We start from the raw sequence: 16,256 nt of genomic DNA, 5'->3' as shown, positions 1-16,256 counted from the left end.
GAAACATGTTATAGTGGCCAAATGTCTACCTTCCATTTCTAGCCTCTGTTCCCTTCTCCTCTGCTATTTTTCAGCCTCTCCCAGATGTTTTTGTTTTAGGGAGACACCAATGAATGAAGCAGTATTTTGTATTTGTTCTTGTCTTAACATGTATAGTGCTTTCTTTTACACTGGCACTGAAACGAGTTGTATCTGTGTTTTCTATTTGTTTTAGACCAGAAGGCCAGACCAGAGAAACAGGACTCAACTCAAAAGCAGGATGTTTCTGAAGTAAAGTCACAAAAAACATTAATGGAAAAACTAGGAAAAAATGGTTCTCTGGGTCCTGCACTCGGACCAGATAGACCTAAGGGCAGAATGAAAGAAAATTCTTTAGGGGAGACTTTGACAAAATCCTTCCCCAAGGAGAAGGACGTGAGGCAAGGATCCACTCCTCCCAAGAAAACCAACAGTAAGGGGAGAAACTTTGAATGTAGCATATGTGGAAAGATCTTATTTAACCATTTATCCCTCACCCGCCATCAGAGAACTCACACTGGAGAGAAGCCCTATGAATGCAAAGAATGTGGGAAGGCCTTTGGATATAAGAGTAGTCTTAATAAACATCTGATGTCTCATTCGGGGAAGAGCCCCTACGAATGCACTGAATGTGAGAGAACTTTCTATGACCGATTAACCCTTACTGAACATCAGCGGACTCACAGCGGTGAGAAGCCCTTTAAATGTGATAAATGTGGTAAGGCCTTCTTTGTCCGCTCATCTTTTACTCGACATCAGAGAATTCATACTGGAGAAAGTCCTTATGAATGTACAGAATGTGGGAAATCCTTTAGCCAGAAAAGTATTCTTGCTCGCCATAAGCTCACTCACACTGGAGAGAGGCCCTATGAATGTAACGGATGCGGCAAAGCTCTGTTTGACCGCTCGTCCCTTATTCGCCACAGGAGAGCACACACTGGAGAGACTCCTTTTGAATGTAATTTATGTGGGAAAGTTTTCTTTGACCGCTCATCCCTTAATCAACATCAGAAAATTCATAGCGGAGACAAGCCCTGTAAGTGCATGGAATGTGGAAAAGCCTTCCTCCAGAAAAGACAGCTTATCCAACATCAGAGAGTTCACACTGGAGAAAAACCCTATGAATGCAGCGTGTGTGGGAAGGTTTTCAGTTGCAAGTCATCTATCATCCAACATCAGCAGCGTTATGCCAGACAGGTCTTAGAATATCATGGAAGTGCTCCAGCCAAACGAGCAACCCCCAAAGTGACTTCAGATAGATTTGTACAAGATAATGAAGATTTATATTTGAGCACCTTCTAGCTACCACTTATTTCCATGCCTCTGTTAGGTAACTACAGTCTCAATTTTTAGTCTCAACGAACCATGCTATAAACTTCTTCCGGGATGCTTGAAATTTGAGGTCATACCCTGGGGATCCCCAAATTGGTCAGAAGCTATCCAGTCAATGCATTTTTCAAGTGTTTGAAGGAGACCGTAAGACAGGCATCATATTTGTTAATTTATTTATTTACTCATTTATTTATTGCTATACTGAGTGTTCCAGGAGAACTGGGACTGTTTCATATCTGTGTGCTGCCGAGTCCCAGCATGTGGTACCTGGCACGTCACTGGCACTTATTACGTTCTGAATGAACACCCGTCTAGTTATGAAAACTTGCACCCCAATTCAAATGCACTTTCTAGAACTTGAAACTTCAATAATAAAATAACTTCAAGCTGGTATCTTCATAGGCCTACAGATGTATTCACTATAGTTGTGCTTTTAGCTTGTAACCCACTCCTTTTGGAGCTTTCTGGAGCTCTGATTTGGGTTATATACTCTTGCTCTTTATTCAGCTCTCAGGACCCGTAGTTTTCGGCTCTGCTGACCTTCTAACCTAAGCTCTGGGCTCTGATGCACTAACAGTTACTACTCTTGTTTCTTTGGTAGTTGTTAGTGGTTTTTACATTTGTTTTCATCTTGATGACTACGTTCTCTTAGCCTGGCTGTAGGGGTATAGGCTGGGTCTTCCATTCCATCAACGCCTTGGACACAATGCCTTCCCTCTCTTGTAGCTGCTAATGGAAAATGAACCAAAAAGTTCAAGGTCCAGTTGCTCCAGCCAGCTGTAGCCAGAGCAGTGAAGTGCAGTCTCAGGCCATAGAGGTCAGCCACAGTGAGCCAGGAAATGGGGCTAAGCCTGATCTCAAAGAATACCACAAAGCCAGATTTAACTCCATACGTGGCTCATCCATGGATGCTCGTCCTTCAGTACTAAAGCAGTGGTTGTGAGGAGGCACCTGAAAGCCAGACCAGCTGGTCCCATTAGATGTAGTTTCCTTCTTCTTGCCCTCAACATCAGTATCTGTGAAACCACCGTGCAGATATGCCCACCCACATACACACAGTGGAGGTATAGACTAGCTTCCTCACGTCGCTGTCTGAGGACTCCTGCTTATTAAAAAAACCAAGCAGTGATTCCAGAGAGCAGCTGAGAGAGCACAAGCACCACGATGAAGAGGAGGATGGGTTCCTGATGTGTAGGTATTAAAAAAACCTAAACTAGCAGCACAATTACTTTCATTTCTTGGGCCATCCCCTCGATGGAGTGTACAGAATCAGCATGGCTCTCCGTTCCTTCATCCTGTTAAGGAGCAGGAAAGCCCAGTAGCAGAGGCCACAAAACATTCCCCATGAGGCTCAAAGGTCTGGCCTCTGGGAGGCTGCCCAGCCTGATCACCAGGCCATGGGTACCACGTGAGGAGGTGGATTCCTTTCCATCATACACAGGTACAAAACCTGTGCAGTCTGCAGACCAAACAGTGTAGGAGAAACAGTTCAGCTTATTTAGCCGTTTTACAGAACCTCACGCTAAAGCCACTTGAAGCAGCTATAATGTTGGCAGTGAGCGTTGGTGATGCTTGCTGTGGCAGAGGCTGTTGGTTGCCCACCCAATAGCCATTCTTCCCTTCTTCCTTAATCACAGGAACACTGATTCTCTGTTCCTCAGCCTCTCCTCACCTAGGTGTAGCTAATTAGCCTGATGATACATTGATATCAATGGGATTTGTTCCATAGGACTCCTGGGAAGGCACCTTTCTCCTTGAAATGTGGATTTAACAGCTGGAGCTCCAGCAGCATCTTGTGACTGAGGATACAAGCCATGCCTGAAGGATGACAGGAGAAAAATAGAAGCTGCCTGGTTTCCTGGTTTTATGGTGCCTCCGGGATACCCGCCCTGCACTGCCTACTTCTGGACTTGAATGTGAAGGAATAAACCTTTATGTACTTAACCACTTTATTCACAGCCAAATGAAATCCCTGTTAAACCTTCCAAAGCAGTACACAAGTCCGGCAGAAAAGGAGCTAACTACAGCCCACAGGGAGTACCGCCTCCGACCGAGAGCAGGGGACAGTGAGCGGGACCTCATGGTGAGGCTGGCCTCACCTCGGAAGGGAAGTGGACCACATCCGTTGTGATCAGCTGTGGAGTCTTGATGCCTGCAGGGTTTTGGCTAGTTGTGGTGGAGGAGCAAGAGGTGTGGCTCTTCTCTGTCCCTGTAGCCCAGCAGAATTCTTTGTGAATCCTTCCGAAGGGTCTAGTAGGTCAATCTCAAGAGTCCTTCAAATGTCGTTTTGCATGGCTGTTTTTCTTCAGGCCAACTTCTCTGCCATTTGTACTGAAAACGTATTTATCTTCTAAAGTCTGCAGAGAATTATTTACAAATAAATATATATAATCACACTATTCAAAGTTAGCGAACTTGTTGCCAAGAGTCAGTTCAATATGTAGCTGTTGGCTGTGACTCAACCTGGTTTTAGAGATGCCTAATAATTGGGTTGTGGAGGGTGCAAATGGGCGGAACGTGGTGTGTCTCGGTGCAGGAGGATGACATGGTAGTGGCTGAAAGGATTGCTGGTTTTCTTCATAATTCAAATGCCCACTCTCCCACTATTTTTTTCCCATTAACCCCCAACAGATAACCTGCTAGAAAGCTGGAAGATTTCTATAACTCCCTTGAAGCACCAGATCAGTAAGTCAGATTGATAGATTAAATGGTGAGATTAAAGAAGATGAAGAAGGAGAAGATGGCATAAGAGTCCCTTTGATTGAATATGTAGCTGTGTGAGTTTAAAAAGTGTTACTGATTTTAGCTATCATGGGTGAGTAAACCAAGCATATATCAGCAATCCAAGGACAGGCTGAAACCAACCCTGGATGTCCTGTGTCTGGGCAAAGCCGATGCAGACCACTGTGTCACTTGGATTTACAGAAACTGCCTCGACAGAACTCCGTATGTCTCAGATACTTCCAGATTCTTCAGTCAGCAGGATTGTTCCTTTCAAATGCCAGATAAAATATTAGAGCAGAGAAAGGGTAGCATTTATCAGGTCCTAGGAGTCTGTCCTGGTTGTTGCCTGTGACATCCCCAGCCACCTTGCTTTATTCTCTGGCTCCTTTCTGGACTTAGCAACAGCTCCTCTGCTGTCAGTGTGGCTCTTCCATTCTGATGAAGGGTCAGAAATGTTACAGTAAACCCTGCTCCTCTATAGCAGAGACTTGACATCCAGGGTTCCGCACATATCTGGGCGCTGACCCTAAGGCATTTGCTTCCCTGAAACTCCTGGCGCTAGGACCAGAGCCCTAACATTGCCCTCCCAGTGGCTCGTCTCCAGGCCCCTTACTCATCCAGGCTTCAGCCTGTGCTTCTGCCCTTGCGGCCTCCCCAACCTCTGCTCCTGACCGACAGTTCTCCTTTGAAACTGCTGCCGTGACGGGCCAGGGGGCCATCGAAAGCCACTTGCCCAGTCTTTGCCCGGATTGCCTAGGAAGCAGAACCTGAAGCAAGGGTTAAGAGCTGGTGCTTTACGAGGTACAGTGCTAGGAAAGTGAGACTGAGGAGAAAGGGAAGTGAGGCAGGGAGGGAAGGGAAGAAAAACGAGGATATGTTACCCACTGGCCATGCCTCACAATGAGCTGAGAAGAGAGAGAGTTATTCAGCAAGTGCATCCACATGGCTCTGCGGGAGGTCTCCTCTATGTGGAGGAGCTGTGACTTGAAGCAGTTGATGGGAGAAGCGAAGAGGAATTGATAGGATCACAGGTTGCATCATCCAGCCACCCGAGGGAAGCCGGATCCCACAGCCCATCGTGTGGCACTTCAGCCTGGACGTGGTGGAAACAGCCAGAAACCTGAGGCGTGCAGCTGTATGGCCTGTGGCCGGCAGTGGCGAGAGCCCGGTGGTCCCGGGCAGGGTAACTGTGCGGCCCCAGGTGCTGATTGGGTCCATAGGCTCTGGCACCAGGTGGAGCAAGAGGCTGAGGGTCTGTGCAGAGGCCTCATGGTAAAGTGACGTGTGCAGGATGCACGCCTGAGTTCACTTCCCTTGCTGCTTCACTCCAGGCCTGATTTCCTGTCTCAGGTCTGCCTTTCTCACTACCTGAGCCCTTTAGCACCTCTCCTTTCTGTTGACTCACGGCCCCCAGCCCTTCACCTGTTGGCCACCCAAATCCTTCCTTTACGTTTTTACTCTTGCCCTCTTCTGGGCTGATTAACATATTCCTTGTTCACTTCTCTTAACATCTACTTTCACTCAAAATAAATGGCCCTTCGTAGATCTAGAGCCTTCTGAAGGAAGGCAGGGATGCTTTCCTGACAGGATGTTGTGGCAAACACAAAAACAAGGAGGAAACAGAGGCCTCGCTGAGTTTAGAAAAACTTGAGGGCAGCCCACTCTCAGGAGATAATGGGGATTCCCTGGAGGTGTTTATTCTGAGGTGTCCCACTCCACTCTCCTGGACTGTGACATCAGTCTGTGTGCTTGGTGCTAGTGTTTGGGGCCGATACCCTAAAATAGTGCCTACATAAGTAAAAGCAGGTTATGAAGGAAGTCCATTGCGGGACACTGTTATCGAGTTCTGACTTGGCGGGCCTGGGCCAGGGGAACTGATCAGCCCCTAGGAAAGGTAGTGGGGCACGGGTGGTAGCGCCCTCCACGGCCCCCCGGGCCTGAGAAAGTGGAGCCGAATGCAGGCCCCATTTCCTCACCCCAAAGTACAACCGTTGGGGAGGACTTGCCGGAGAAAACCCCCCCCCATGCCTTACCCGCACCCTCCACCCTCTTCGTTACCGGAGCAACTCCCGCCCCTTTTCAATCAACCTCCGCGCCCTCTCAGAACCAATCCAAGCCTTTAACCCTTACAGCTACCCCGCCCTCTAAACCGCCCGATATAAGCTTGTACTCTCCCCTAATAAACTCTCTTGGCTTCTTCACCCTCAAAGAACCGTGTCCCGCCTGTTCCTTCTCGCCGCCCTCCACACCTTGCACGCCTCCGCCGGGGACCGGGCCCAGTCCCCCACCTCGCACTCGCCTCCGGGAAAGAGCCCCCGCCGCCGGTACCCTCCGAGCAATCCCGAGAGCCTAGGATTTAGCAACCGGCCGCCACCCCCCCCAGACGAGTCAACTGCGACCGCAAGTGGCGCCCAACGTGGGGCTCGAACCCACGACCCTGAGATTAAGAGTCTCATGCTCTACCGACCCTGGGATTAAAAGTCCTCTCCACGCAGCGGTCCAGTAAAACCACCCGCTCGCCCGGACGCCTCTCCAACTCCTCTTCTCCTCGCCTGCCAGGTAAGGGCCGCCTCTCCCTCGCCGCCCCGCGGAGCCGCCTCTCCCTCGCCGCTCCACGTCCGGAGCCACCTCTCCCACGCCGCTCCGCGCCCGGGCCGCTCTTCCTTTCCCGCATTAACCTGGCTCTTGCCCCCGACTACCTTTCGTCTTCTCTTCCTATGTCCCCCCCATTCCTCCTAACACTCTTCCTCCAGTAGCTTTCCCTCTTCCCCTCCATTACTTTGCTGTGGTCCTCTGTGTCTTTGTTTCTTTGTTTGGCACGGTGTGCCTCTTTGCGACCGCCCCCCCAAACTGCTCTCGCTACTAGAGGGTCCTGCTTTCTATTCTCGCCGTCTCCTTCGGCCTCGCGGCCACGGTTTACCTCATTTTCTTTACTCAATAATCAACCCCCCTTTTTCTTTTCTCCCTCCGCTATGGGTAATCGTCTGTCTGCACGCCAAGCACCTCAAGTTCGCGCTCTAGCGGGTCTCCTAGACACACATCGCTGTAAGGTGTCTGTCCGGCAGCTGCAAGTATACTGGGACCTCCTGCTGCCCTTTAACCCATGGCTCACCACTTGCCATCTTTGGGACCCTGTTACTTATAATCGCCTTATTGATCGGGTCACCAACGCCATGGAACATGAGAGCAAGCGCTTCCCTCCCGGCTTGCTCCCCACCTTAATAACCGTCCGCTCCTGCCTTCAAGGCTCCCTCCCCCCTGATCGAGGCCCCATTAAATCCAAAGAGGCCCTATCAACCCAGTCAACAGATTCAGACAGCGATACTAATGTAGACCACGATTCGGACACAGAATCCTTAGTCGAGCAAATTAACAACGCGCTCGAAGTGACTCCCAAAAAACAAAATAACACTGAGCCTCGCCAAGATGGCGAACTTCCTCCTCCTCCTTCTTCTTCCATCGAGGGGAGGAAGTGCTCCGGCGATGACGTCAGCCCTAAGCTGGGCCGGAAACCGCATGCGCTTTACCCCGCCCTTTCACAGGGCGGAGCTAGTCCGCCATCTTATGCCTTAGGCCCCGCCCTTTCACAGGGCGGAGCTAGTCCGCCATCTTATGCCTTAGGCCCCGCCCTTTCACAGGGCGGAGCTAGTCCGCCATCTTACGCCTTAGGCCCCGCCCCTTCACAGGGCGGAGTTAGTCCGCCATCTTATGCCTTAGACCCCGCCCTTTCACAGGGCGGAGCTAGTCCACCATCTTGTGTCTTAACCACGCCTACCGCGCCGCCATCTTGCGACGCTTGGGGCCTCCCACTCCCGCCTCCCCCTCCGGCGAGCTCCCCCTCGGAGCTGCTACCGGCAGTTGCCGCCGCTCCTCCCACCCTGCCGACTAACAACCCCTGGCTGCCTTCTACACCTCAAGGCAACCCTTGGGGCAACGCTCCCCCTACCCCCACTCCCGTGCCAGGCCCTCTGCAAGCGCGTCCTCCTTTCTCTCGTGCTTTTCGCTGCTTTCCTCTTAACCTTGCCCCCACCCCACAGAAACCGTACGACTGGTATCCCATTGACTCAGATACTATCAAGCAGCTTCGCAGGGCCGTCAAGGAAGACGGGTTAGGTAGCCCATACGCTTCCCAATTACTGCAGGATCTCGCCATGGACTTTTGCCTCCCCCAAGACTGGGCCTCGCTTGCCCGTACCATCCTTAGCCCCGGCCAGTTCGTTGATTGGCGTGCTCACTTCCAGGCGGAAGCAGCTAAGCAAAGCGAGCAAGACGCAGCCACTGGAGTCTATCATCACCCCGAAGCCTACTTGGGCACGGGAGCGTTTATAAATGCATCCGCCTATATTAATGCGCCTGCCACCTTTTGGCCTATCCTTCGGGGAATCGCCTTGCGAGCTTTTGCCAACTGTTCCGCCTGTCGGCCTACTAAATTCACCAAGCTCCTCCAGGAGCCAAATGAGCCTTTTGCCACCTTTGTCTCTAGGGTTGAAGAAACCTGCGCTCGAAAGGTTAGTGATCCCCAGGCCCAACTGGCTCTTGCTCGAGAACTCGTTCTCGAGGGAGCCAATCCCCCTTGCAAGCAGGCTATTCTTCCCTTGCGGGAGAAAAGCCTATACGATTGGGTACTCGCCTGCAGCGCCTTTGACCCAGCTGCCGCGTCCCTAGCCCAGGCTGTCTCTGGCGCTGTCACTGCCGCCTTAGCCGCCACCACCGGTTGCTTTAAGTGCGGGCAGAGCGGTCATTTTGCCCGGGAGTGCCCCAATGCGGAGGTCAACCGCCCGCCTTTCATGCAGCGCAATGGGCGCCCCCCTCCCACTCCTTGCCCACGCTGCCAGCGTGGCTATCACTGGGCGCGCGATTGCAAAAATAACCCCAAAACCCTCTGCCGCTGCCCTGGTGTCAATCAGCGCCAAAACGCTGAGCAAGCTTTAAACTCCAAGCGGGGCAAGCCTCAGCCCCGCCCCTAAGAGGCAGCGTGCCGGCCGGTTCTAATAAAACTAATCACTTCACCGGCAGTAAAACGCTTCTCTGGACAGTCCCTATCACTCCAGAAAAGCCTACTCGTAAGTTAAGTATAGGGGGGCAATGGTACACGGGCACGCTCGATTCAGGGGCAGAGGTCTCTTGCATGCCCGCTCAGTATGCCACCATGTGCATGGTTCTCGATGGTCCCTCAGTAGTGGGAGCCACTGGTACCTCCACCTCTCTCCAGGCCATAAGGCCCATTAAGTGGGAGGATGAAGAGGGCCACTCAGGCACCTTCCGCCCGTTATTTCTACACACCATAGACCAAATTTTATGGGGCCGTGACATCCTCGCCGCCTCCGGGGCAGTGCTTACCACACAGCCCCCCCAATAATGTGCGCCACTGCTCGTTTAACACCTCCAGCGCCCGTTCCTCTGCAGTGGGATACTGAGGAACCTATATGGGTGGAGCAGTGGCCCCTTCCCACGCATAAATTAGTGGCACTTCAAGCCCTTGTCCAAGAACAATTGGACGCTAACCACATAGAACCTTCTACTAGTCCCTATAATTCACCAGTGTTTGTTATTCATAAAAAAGCCACAGGGAAATTTAGGCTCCTCAATGATCTGCGGGAAATCAATAAGCATATTCTTCCCATGGGTTCCCCGCAGCCTGGCCTTCCCCATCCGGTAGCCATCCCGGCTCACTATCATGTAGCCACCATTGACATCAAAGACTGTTTCTTTTCCATCCCGCTACATGAGCGAGACCGCCCGCGCTTTGCCTTTACAGTTCCCGTCCCCAATCACGCGGGTGCGGCTAGCAGGTACCAATGCAAAGTCCTCCCTCAAGGGATGCGTAACAGTCCGGCCATCTGCCAGATGTATGTTAATCACGCAGTGGCCCCCCTGCGAAAGCGGGCCATGCTCATCCATTACATGGATGACATCTTGGTGGCCTCTGAGGACGCCGAAGCGCTTCCTCTAATCCTCAAAGACCTCACCACTAATTTAGCTGACCTCGGCCTTACGGTTCAGCCCGATAAAGTTCAGATTGTGCCACCATTAGCCTTCTTAGGGTTTAGTATTGATAAAACCATTGCCCCGTCCGCTCCCCAGCTGGACATACCGGATCGGGTCACTATCACTGAGCTTCAACAGCTCTGCGGTCAGATCAATTGGCTCCGCTCTGCGTTGCCGATCACCACCGCGCAGCTCCAACCACTCTTTATGCTGCTGAGTGTCCCTGAAGCCCCGCCGCTAGCAATCTCCCGGCGCATTAAGCTCACCCAGGAGGCAAAGGAAGCCATTGCCGCCATTAACAAGGCACTCGCCGCCTGCTGTCTCAACAGGTTCAGCACTAAAGAGGGCAATCTTATAGCACTCATCCTTCCTACGCCCGGCACACCCATGGGCTGCCTGTGGCAGGAAGGCCCTCTACTTTGGGTGCACCCTGCTAAAAGCCGGCTTAGGAAAATTTGCCCCGCAGTGCGGCTCTGGATCAGCCTAGCTTCAGATCTAGTCACCCTGGCTGTTCATGTATTCGGAGAGCCGCCAGAAAAAATTGTTTGGCCCCTAGACGCAGGCCAAACCCGCCTGCTTATACGTGATAACCCGGACATGCAAATCCTCTTAGAAGGATTTCAGGGAGAATTCAGCTGCCACTATCCTAGCCATCGACTGTTACAGGGGCTCGCCAAGCTTCCCTTCCGCAGCCCCTTCCATCCTTTCCCCTCCTCTGCACCCATCCCGGGTGCCACCACCGTCTTTACTGACGCCTCCAAAACCCGTTTCGCCTTCCTCTCTTATTCACAAGACCACCTGGAACCCCGCCTATTCAGTTATGTCAACCTTCATTCAGTCCAAGTGGGGGAAATTCTGGCGGTGTCATACGCGCTAAACGCCCACTGTAACCACCCAGTAAACATTTTCACTGACAGCCTCTACACGTATCAGGTCTGCCGAGTCCTCGCGTTTTCCACCTTTTTCCCCGGAAACTCGGCCATTGATAAAGCACTTTCTACCCTCAGGAGCATCCTGGAGCATCGACAGGATCCTTGGTTCATTAGCCATATTCGTAGTCACTCAGGCCTTCCGGGGCCCTTGGCTAATGGCAATAGTATAGTAGACCAAGCGGTCTCAGCTCAGACTACCCAAGCTATGCTAACCCACACGGCAGCCCCTCCGGGGGACGCTGTTAACCAGGCTAAGTTATTGCATTCCAGGTTTCACTTTTCGGCTACGTCGTTGCATCATTTATGTGGCCTCCCCCTAGATACCTGTAAACATCTTGTCCGCAATTGTGCAACTTGTGCGCCCTTTGCGCCGCTTGGCCCCTTGCAACCTCAGGGAGTCAACCCACGAGGCCTAAAACCCAATTCTAGATGGCAAATGGATGTAACTCACGTTCCGTCCTTTGGACGCCTCAAGTATGTGCATGTAATGATTGACACCTTCTCGGCCATGTGTTATGCAGTCCCCCTTGCCGGGGAAACGGCCAAACACTGTATCAAGGCCCTAAGACAGGGAATTCTCTTCATGGGAGTCCCCTGGGACATAAAAACGGACAATGGGCCTGCCTATCGCAGTGCCTCCTTTGCGGCCTTTCTTCAGTTATATAACATCACCCATCATTTCGGCATCCCCTATAATCCACAGGGGCAAGCCATTGTGGAAGCAGTCCATCGCCGCTTGAAAACACAAATTGAAAAAGAAAAGGCAATGCTCCCCCAGGCAACTCCAGGGGACCTTATCATAGCAGCCCTTATTCACCTTAATCTACTCACATTCAATAAAGAAGGGCTTTCGCCCCTACATAAACATTGGGGTCCCTCGTATAGGCCCACCCAGGCCCCGATGGTTTACTGGAAGGACCCGGAGAATAATACCTGGAAAGGTCCCTCCCCACTTCTCGCCCAGGGGCGCAGGTTTGCTTGTGTTTTCCCAGATGATGCATCACAACCAATCTGGATCCCGGGAAAAGCAATCCGACCCGCCACCAGCAGCCAAACGGCCGACAAGACGAGAATGCCGCCGTCTCCGCAGCCTAACATACCAGATGACAACCTTGCAACTGGACCAGGAAGGCCGTCCGAGAGCACACCCGGAGAGGCCTGAAAACTCGCAAGAAGAAAGACAAGAAATCGTCCAAATCATGCGCCTATACAGATAGGCAAAAGCCAGCCCCCTACACCTTCACAACCTCACCCAAGCATAGCTTCTCTTCTAATAGCCATGTTAACCCTCGCCTCTTCTACTCAGGCCAACCCCCACCAGCCTTGGAAATGGACCTTGGCACGATGGGAAGATTCCAAGATTGTGCAAACCCACGTTACCGCAGGACGCCCTTCCTTCGTCATTTACCCCTGCGACCTAATCCTGTTCCCGGAGGGCACACCTTGCCTTAACCAAGCCCAGTATTACATGTGCCCATCCTCAAACCCCGGGAAACAGTACTGCAATGCTCCCAACCAATACTACTGTGCATACTGGGGGTGTGAAACATTAGCCACTACTTGGAAGCCTTACGCCCCTGATCTTTACCTAACTTTAAATTGGGCCCCTTTTGGTTGCAAGCCCCGTGACCATTCCATCAATCCTTATTACGATAAATATAATTGTCAGAAACTAAATCTCACAGTACAGCTCCCTACTGATCCTTCTTGGCTACTCGGTCGAACCTGGGGCTTCAGAATCTATTGGGAAGGAGTCGACCCAGGTTCCCTTATTTTAATAAAGAAGGAGGCTGTACTAAAAAACCCCTCTGCCATTGGTCCCAATAAAGTCATTAACCCCCTTTTTCCACAGCCCTCCAGCCACACCTTAGCTTCAACCAGCCGCACCTCAGCTGCAAACAACGCATCGCCAACCCCACCACCCCAACCTTTTCTACCCCCCTCTCATTACTCCTCTCCCCTCTTCAGCCTTATCCAAGCAACCTTCACCTCACTAAATGTCTCCTACCCCAATCTTACCTCCTCTTGTTGGCTTTGCCTCTCCACCTCTTCCTCACTGTATGAGCCCGTCGCCTCCAACCTCTCCTTTTCAGAAAATGCAGAAGACAACCCCTCGGAATGCAATTGGAATACCTCAGCCGTCCCCCTAACCTTTCATTCAGTCTCCTTTACAGGAAAGTGCATCTGCCCTCGCTCAAGTAACTCTCCCAACCTCACAGCCTGTGCCAACTACTCATCTCCCAGCAGCTCTGCCAAGTTTCTTATTCCCCACAACTCCTCCCAATGGCTCTGCTCCTCTACAGGACTTACCCCCTGCCTTAACGTGCAGACCCTCAATACAACTCATGAAACTTGCCTCCTAATTGTCCTTATCCCTAGGGTCCTATACCACAGCGAGGAAGACTTCTTCCTCCGCCTGGAAAGAACTGCAGCTTTTGCCCCCCTGCAAAAGTGAGAACCCATCACCGCCCTCACGATTGCCTCCCTCCTAGGTCTTGCAGGCGCTGGCACCGGAATCGCTGCATTAGCCAGTCAAGGCTCCGCCCTAACTCACCTCCGGGCGGCTGTTGACGAGGACATTCGTCACCTACAAGACGCTATTTCCCATCTTAAAAATTCTGTCAATTCCCTCTCTGAGGTCGTGCTCCAAAACCGCCGAGGTCTCGACCTTCTCCTCCTCAAAGAAGGAGGCCTTTGCGCCGCCCTAGGAGAAGAGTGCTGTGTATATGCCAATTCCACAGGTCTCGCCGAAGACAGCCTAAAAAAGGTCCGAGAGGGACTAGAACAACGCAAAAGAAACCGTGAAGCCACCAGCTATTGGTCCCACATCTTTACCCCCCTCCTCCCATACCTCCTCCCTCTCCTCGGCCCCCTACTAATGATTATTCTAGCTCTCACCCTAGGGCCCTGCATTATCCGCAGAATTGTCCAGCTTGCTAAGAACCAAGCCAATGCGGTCTTTTCATCATTTGTGCAAGTCCAGTATCAACGACTTGCCTCCACTGAAGAAGCTGACCCTCCGCAGCGTCGCCACCCTCGTCCATCCCGCAAGCAGCGAGGCCCCTCTCGAACGCCCGGGCGCCACACCAACGTCGAGCTCCAGCCTCTCTGACTACCATCTACCCCTATCCCTTCCCCCACCTCCCCTTTCCCTCATCCCCTGGCGGATCTCTCCGGTAAGCTTCTTCCTCTAATTAGAAAAGAAGGGGGAAATGCGGGACACTGTTATCGAGTTCCGACTTGGCGGGCCTGGGCCAGGGGAACTGATCAGCCCCTAGGAAAGGTAGTGGGGCACGGGTGGTAGCGCCCTCCACGGCCCCCCGGGCCTGAGAAAGTGGAGCCGAATGCAGGCCCCATTTCCTCACCCCAAAGTACAACCGTTGGGGAGGGCTTGCCGGAGAAACCCCCCCCCCCCCCCCGTGCCTTACCCGCACCCTCCACCCTCTTCGTTACCGGAGCAACTCCCGCCCCTTTTCAATCAACCTCCGCGCCCTCTCAGAACCAATCCAAGCCTTTAACCCCTACAGCTACCCCGCCCTCTAGACCGCCCGATATAAGCTTGTACTCTCCCCTAATAAACTCTCTTGGCTTCTTCACACAAAAAGAACCGTGTCCCGCCTGTTCCTTCTCGCCGCCCTCCACACCTTGCACGCCTCCGCCGGGGACCGGGCCCAGTCCCCCGCCTCGCCCTCGCCTCCGGGAAAGAGCCCCCGCCGCCGGTACCCTCGGAGCAATCCTGGGAGCCTAGGATTTAGCAACCGGCCGCCACCCCCCCCAGACGAGTCAACTGCGACTGCAGTCCATGTTTTCCAAAAGCTCACAAAAACAAACAAACAAAAAAATGAGAGTGATGAGGACCATATTCATTTCAGGCACTTGTACCTTCTAAAAAAACCACAGGGAACAGTATACTCTCGTTCATTTACTGATCATCTATGTACCAGTAAATATTCTGGGGATACTCGTTCCCTCATGGAGCTTAAACTGTGGTGTATGTGTGATAGGGGACACCCAAAAAGTAAATAATTGTGTAATGAGATAAATGCTATGGAAAAAAAAGTGGTTAGAGAAGGGTTCACAGAGAAGATGAACAAAGGTGTGAAGGAGGTGAGGGGGAAAGCCATGTGGATACCTAGGGGAAGGATATTGAGGCAGAAGGAACAAGTACAAAAGGGCCACAGTGGAAATAATGCTCTGCTTGACTGAAAAATGGCCAAAAGGCCACGGTGGCTGCAGCAGAGCAAGTAAGGGGAGAGCAGTAGAGATGAGCTCAGAGAGTTCATGGCAGTGGGAGGGCACAGGTGATGCAGGGCCCTGTGGGCTGCTGTAAGGACCCAGGTTTTTATTCTGTGTGACGTGGGGGAGCATCGTGTTGAGAAGGGAATGTACAGAGCAAGAGTAGGACTGGGACCTGTTAGTAGGTGCAGACATCCAGACAAAAGGTGATGGAGGCTTGGACCAGAGGGGTGGCGGAGGAGGCTGTGAGAAGTGGATTGGGTTATCCATATATTTTGAGGGTGTGGCCAACTGGATGGGAAGTGAGAGGAAGAGAAGAATGATGACTCAGTTTGTGAATTGAGCAAGTTGAAAGGTGGAGTTGCCATTACCGAGGTGGGGAAAATGGTTGGGGAAAGAATAGCAGTGGGGAGGAAGGACATTGGAAGCTCAGTTTTGAACACACCAAAGTAGAGGTATTTATTAGACGTCCAAGCAGAGAGGTAAGGAGACGGGTGTATATGTGAGTCTAGAGGTACGACCCAGGCTGGAGATATAAATTGGGAGGTGACAACATTTGCATGGTATTTAGAGACTCTAGACTGAATGAGGTCACCTAGAGAGTGAGTAGTGCTAGAGAAAAAGAGAGACCCTAGGACTGAGGCCCGGAGGATTCTGACATTTGGCTGGTCCCTGGTTGAGTAGCTCCAGCATTGCCTGGCACTTGTTAGAAATGCAAATTCTCAGGCCTCACCCCAGACTTACTGAATGTGGAGGGCACCTAGCAGTATAGCTTTAACAAGCCTCAGGTGATTGTGATCACGCTAACTTTGGAGTACCACAGGTTTAGGGGTTGAGGAGACGAAGAATATTGAGATAGGAGTGGCCAAACAGGAGGAAAACCAGAGAATGTTTCCAGGAGGAGGGAGTAATCAGCTTTATCAACTACCACTGATAAGTAAGATGAAGACAGAGAACTGACCATAGATAGGGTAACAAAAAAGAAGGGATTTCTACGGGGATGGGGTGTAACAGCAACAGGAAGAA

The 16,256-nt window shown here is 51.9% G+C and overlaps 1 protein-coding gene across 10 annotated transcripts in view; it reads left to right on the top strand.

Annotated features, from left to right (window-relative positions):
* ZNF2 (zinc finger protein 2) overlaps window positions 1-6,015 on the top strand; it is a 38,173-nt gene extending 32,158 nt beyond the window's left edge. For 8 of the 10 annotated variants that reach the window (XM_037807663.1, XM_037807673.1, XM_037807671.1 and 5 more), the window contains one exon: window positions 215-6,015. In XM_037807663.1, coding sequence (XP_037663591.1) covers window positions 215-1,320 — 1,106 coding nt within the window. In that variant the 3' untranslated portion in view covers window positions 1,321-6,015. The remainder of the gene's footprint in view (window positions 1-214) is intronic. The other 2 variants (XM_037807666.1, XM_037807664.1) reach the window with 2 other exon arrangements.
* Window positions 6,016-16,256: the final 10,241 nt, after the last annotated feature.

Source organism: Choloepus didactylus, chromosome 17 (assembly GCF_015220235.1).
Source record: "Choloepus didactylus isolate mChoDid1 chromosome 17, mChoDid1.pri, whole genome shotgun sequence".
NCBI lineage: Eukaryota > Metazoa > Chordata > Mammalia > Pilosa > Megalonychidae > Choloepus > Choloepus didactylus.
The sequence above is the reverse complement of the archived record's forward strand: the minus strand, read 5'-3'. Positions and strand labels throughout refer to the sequence as shown.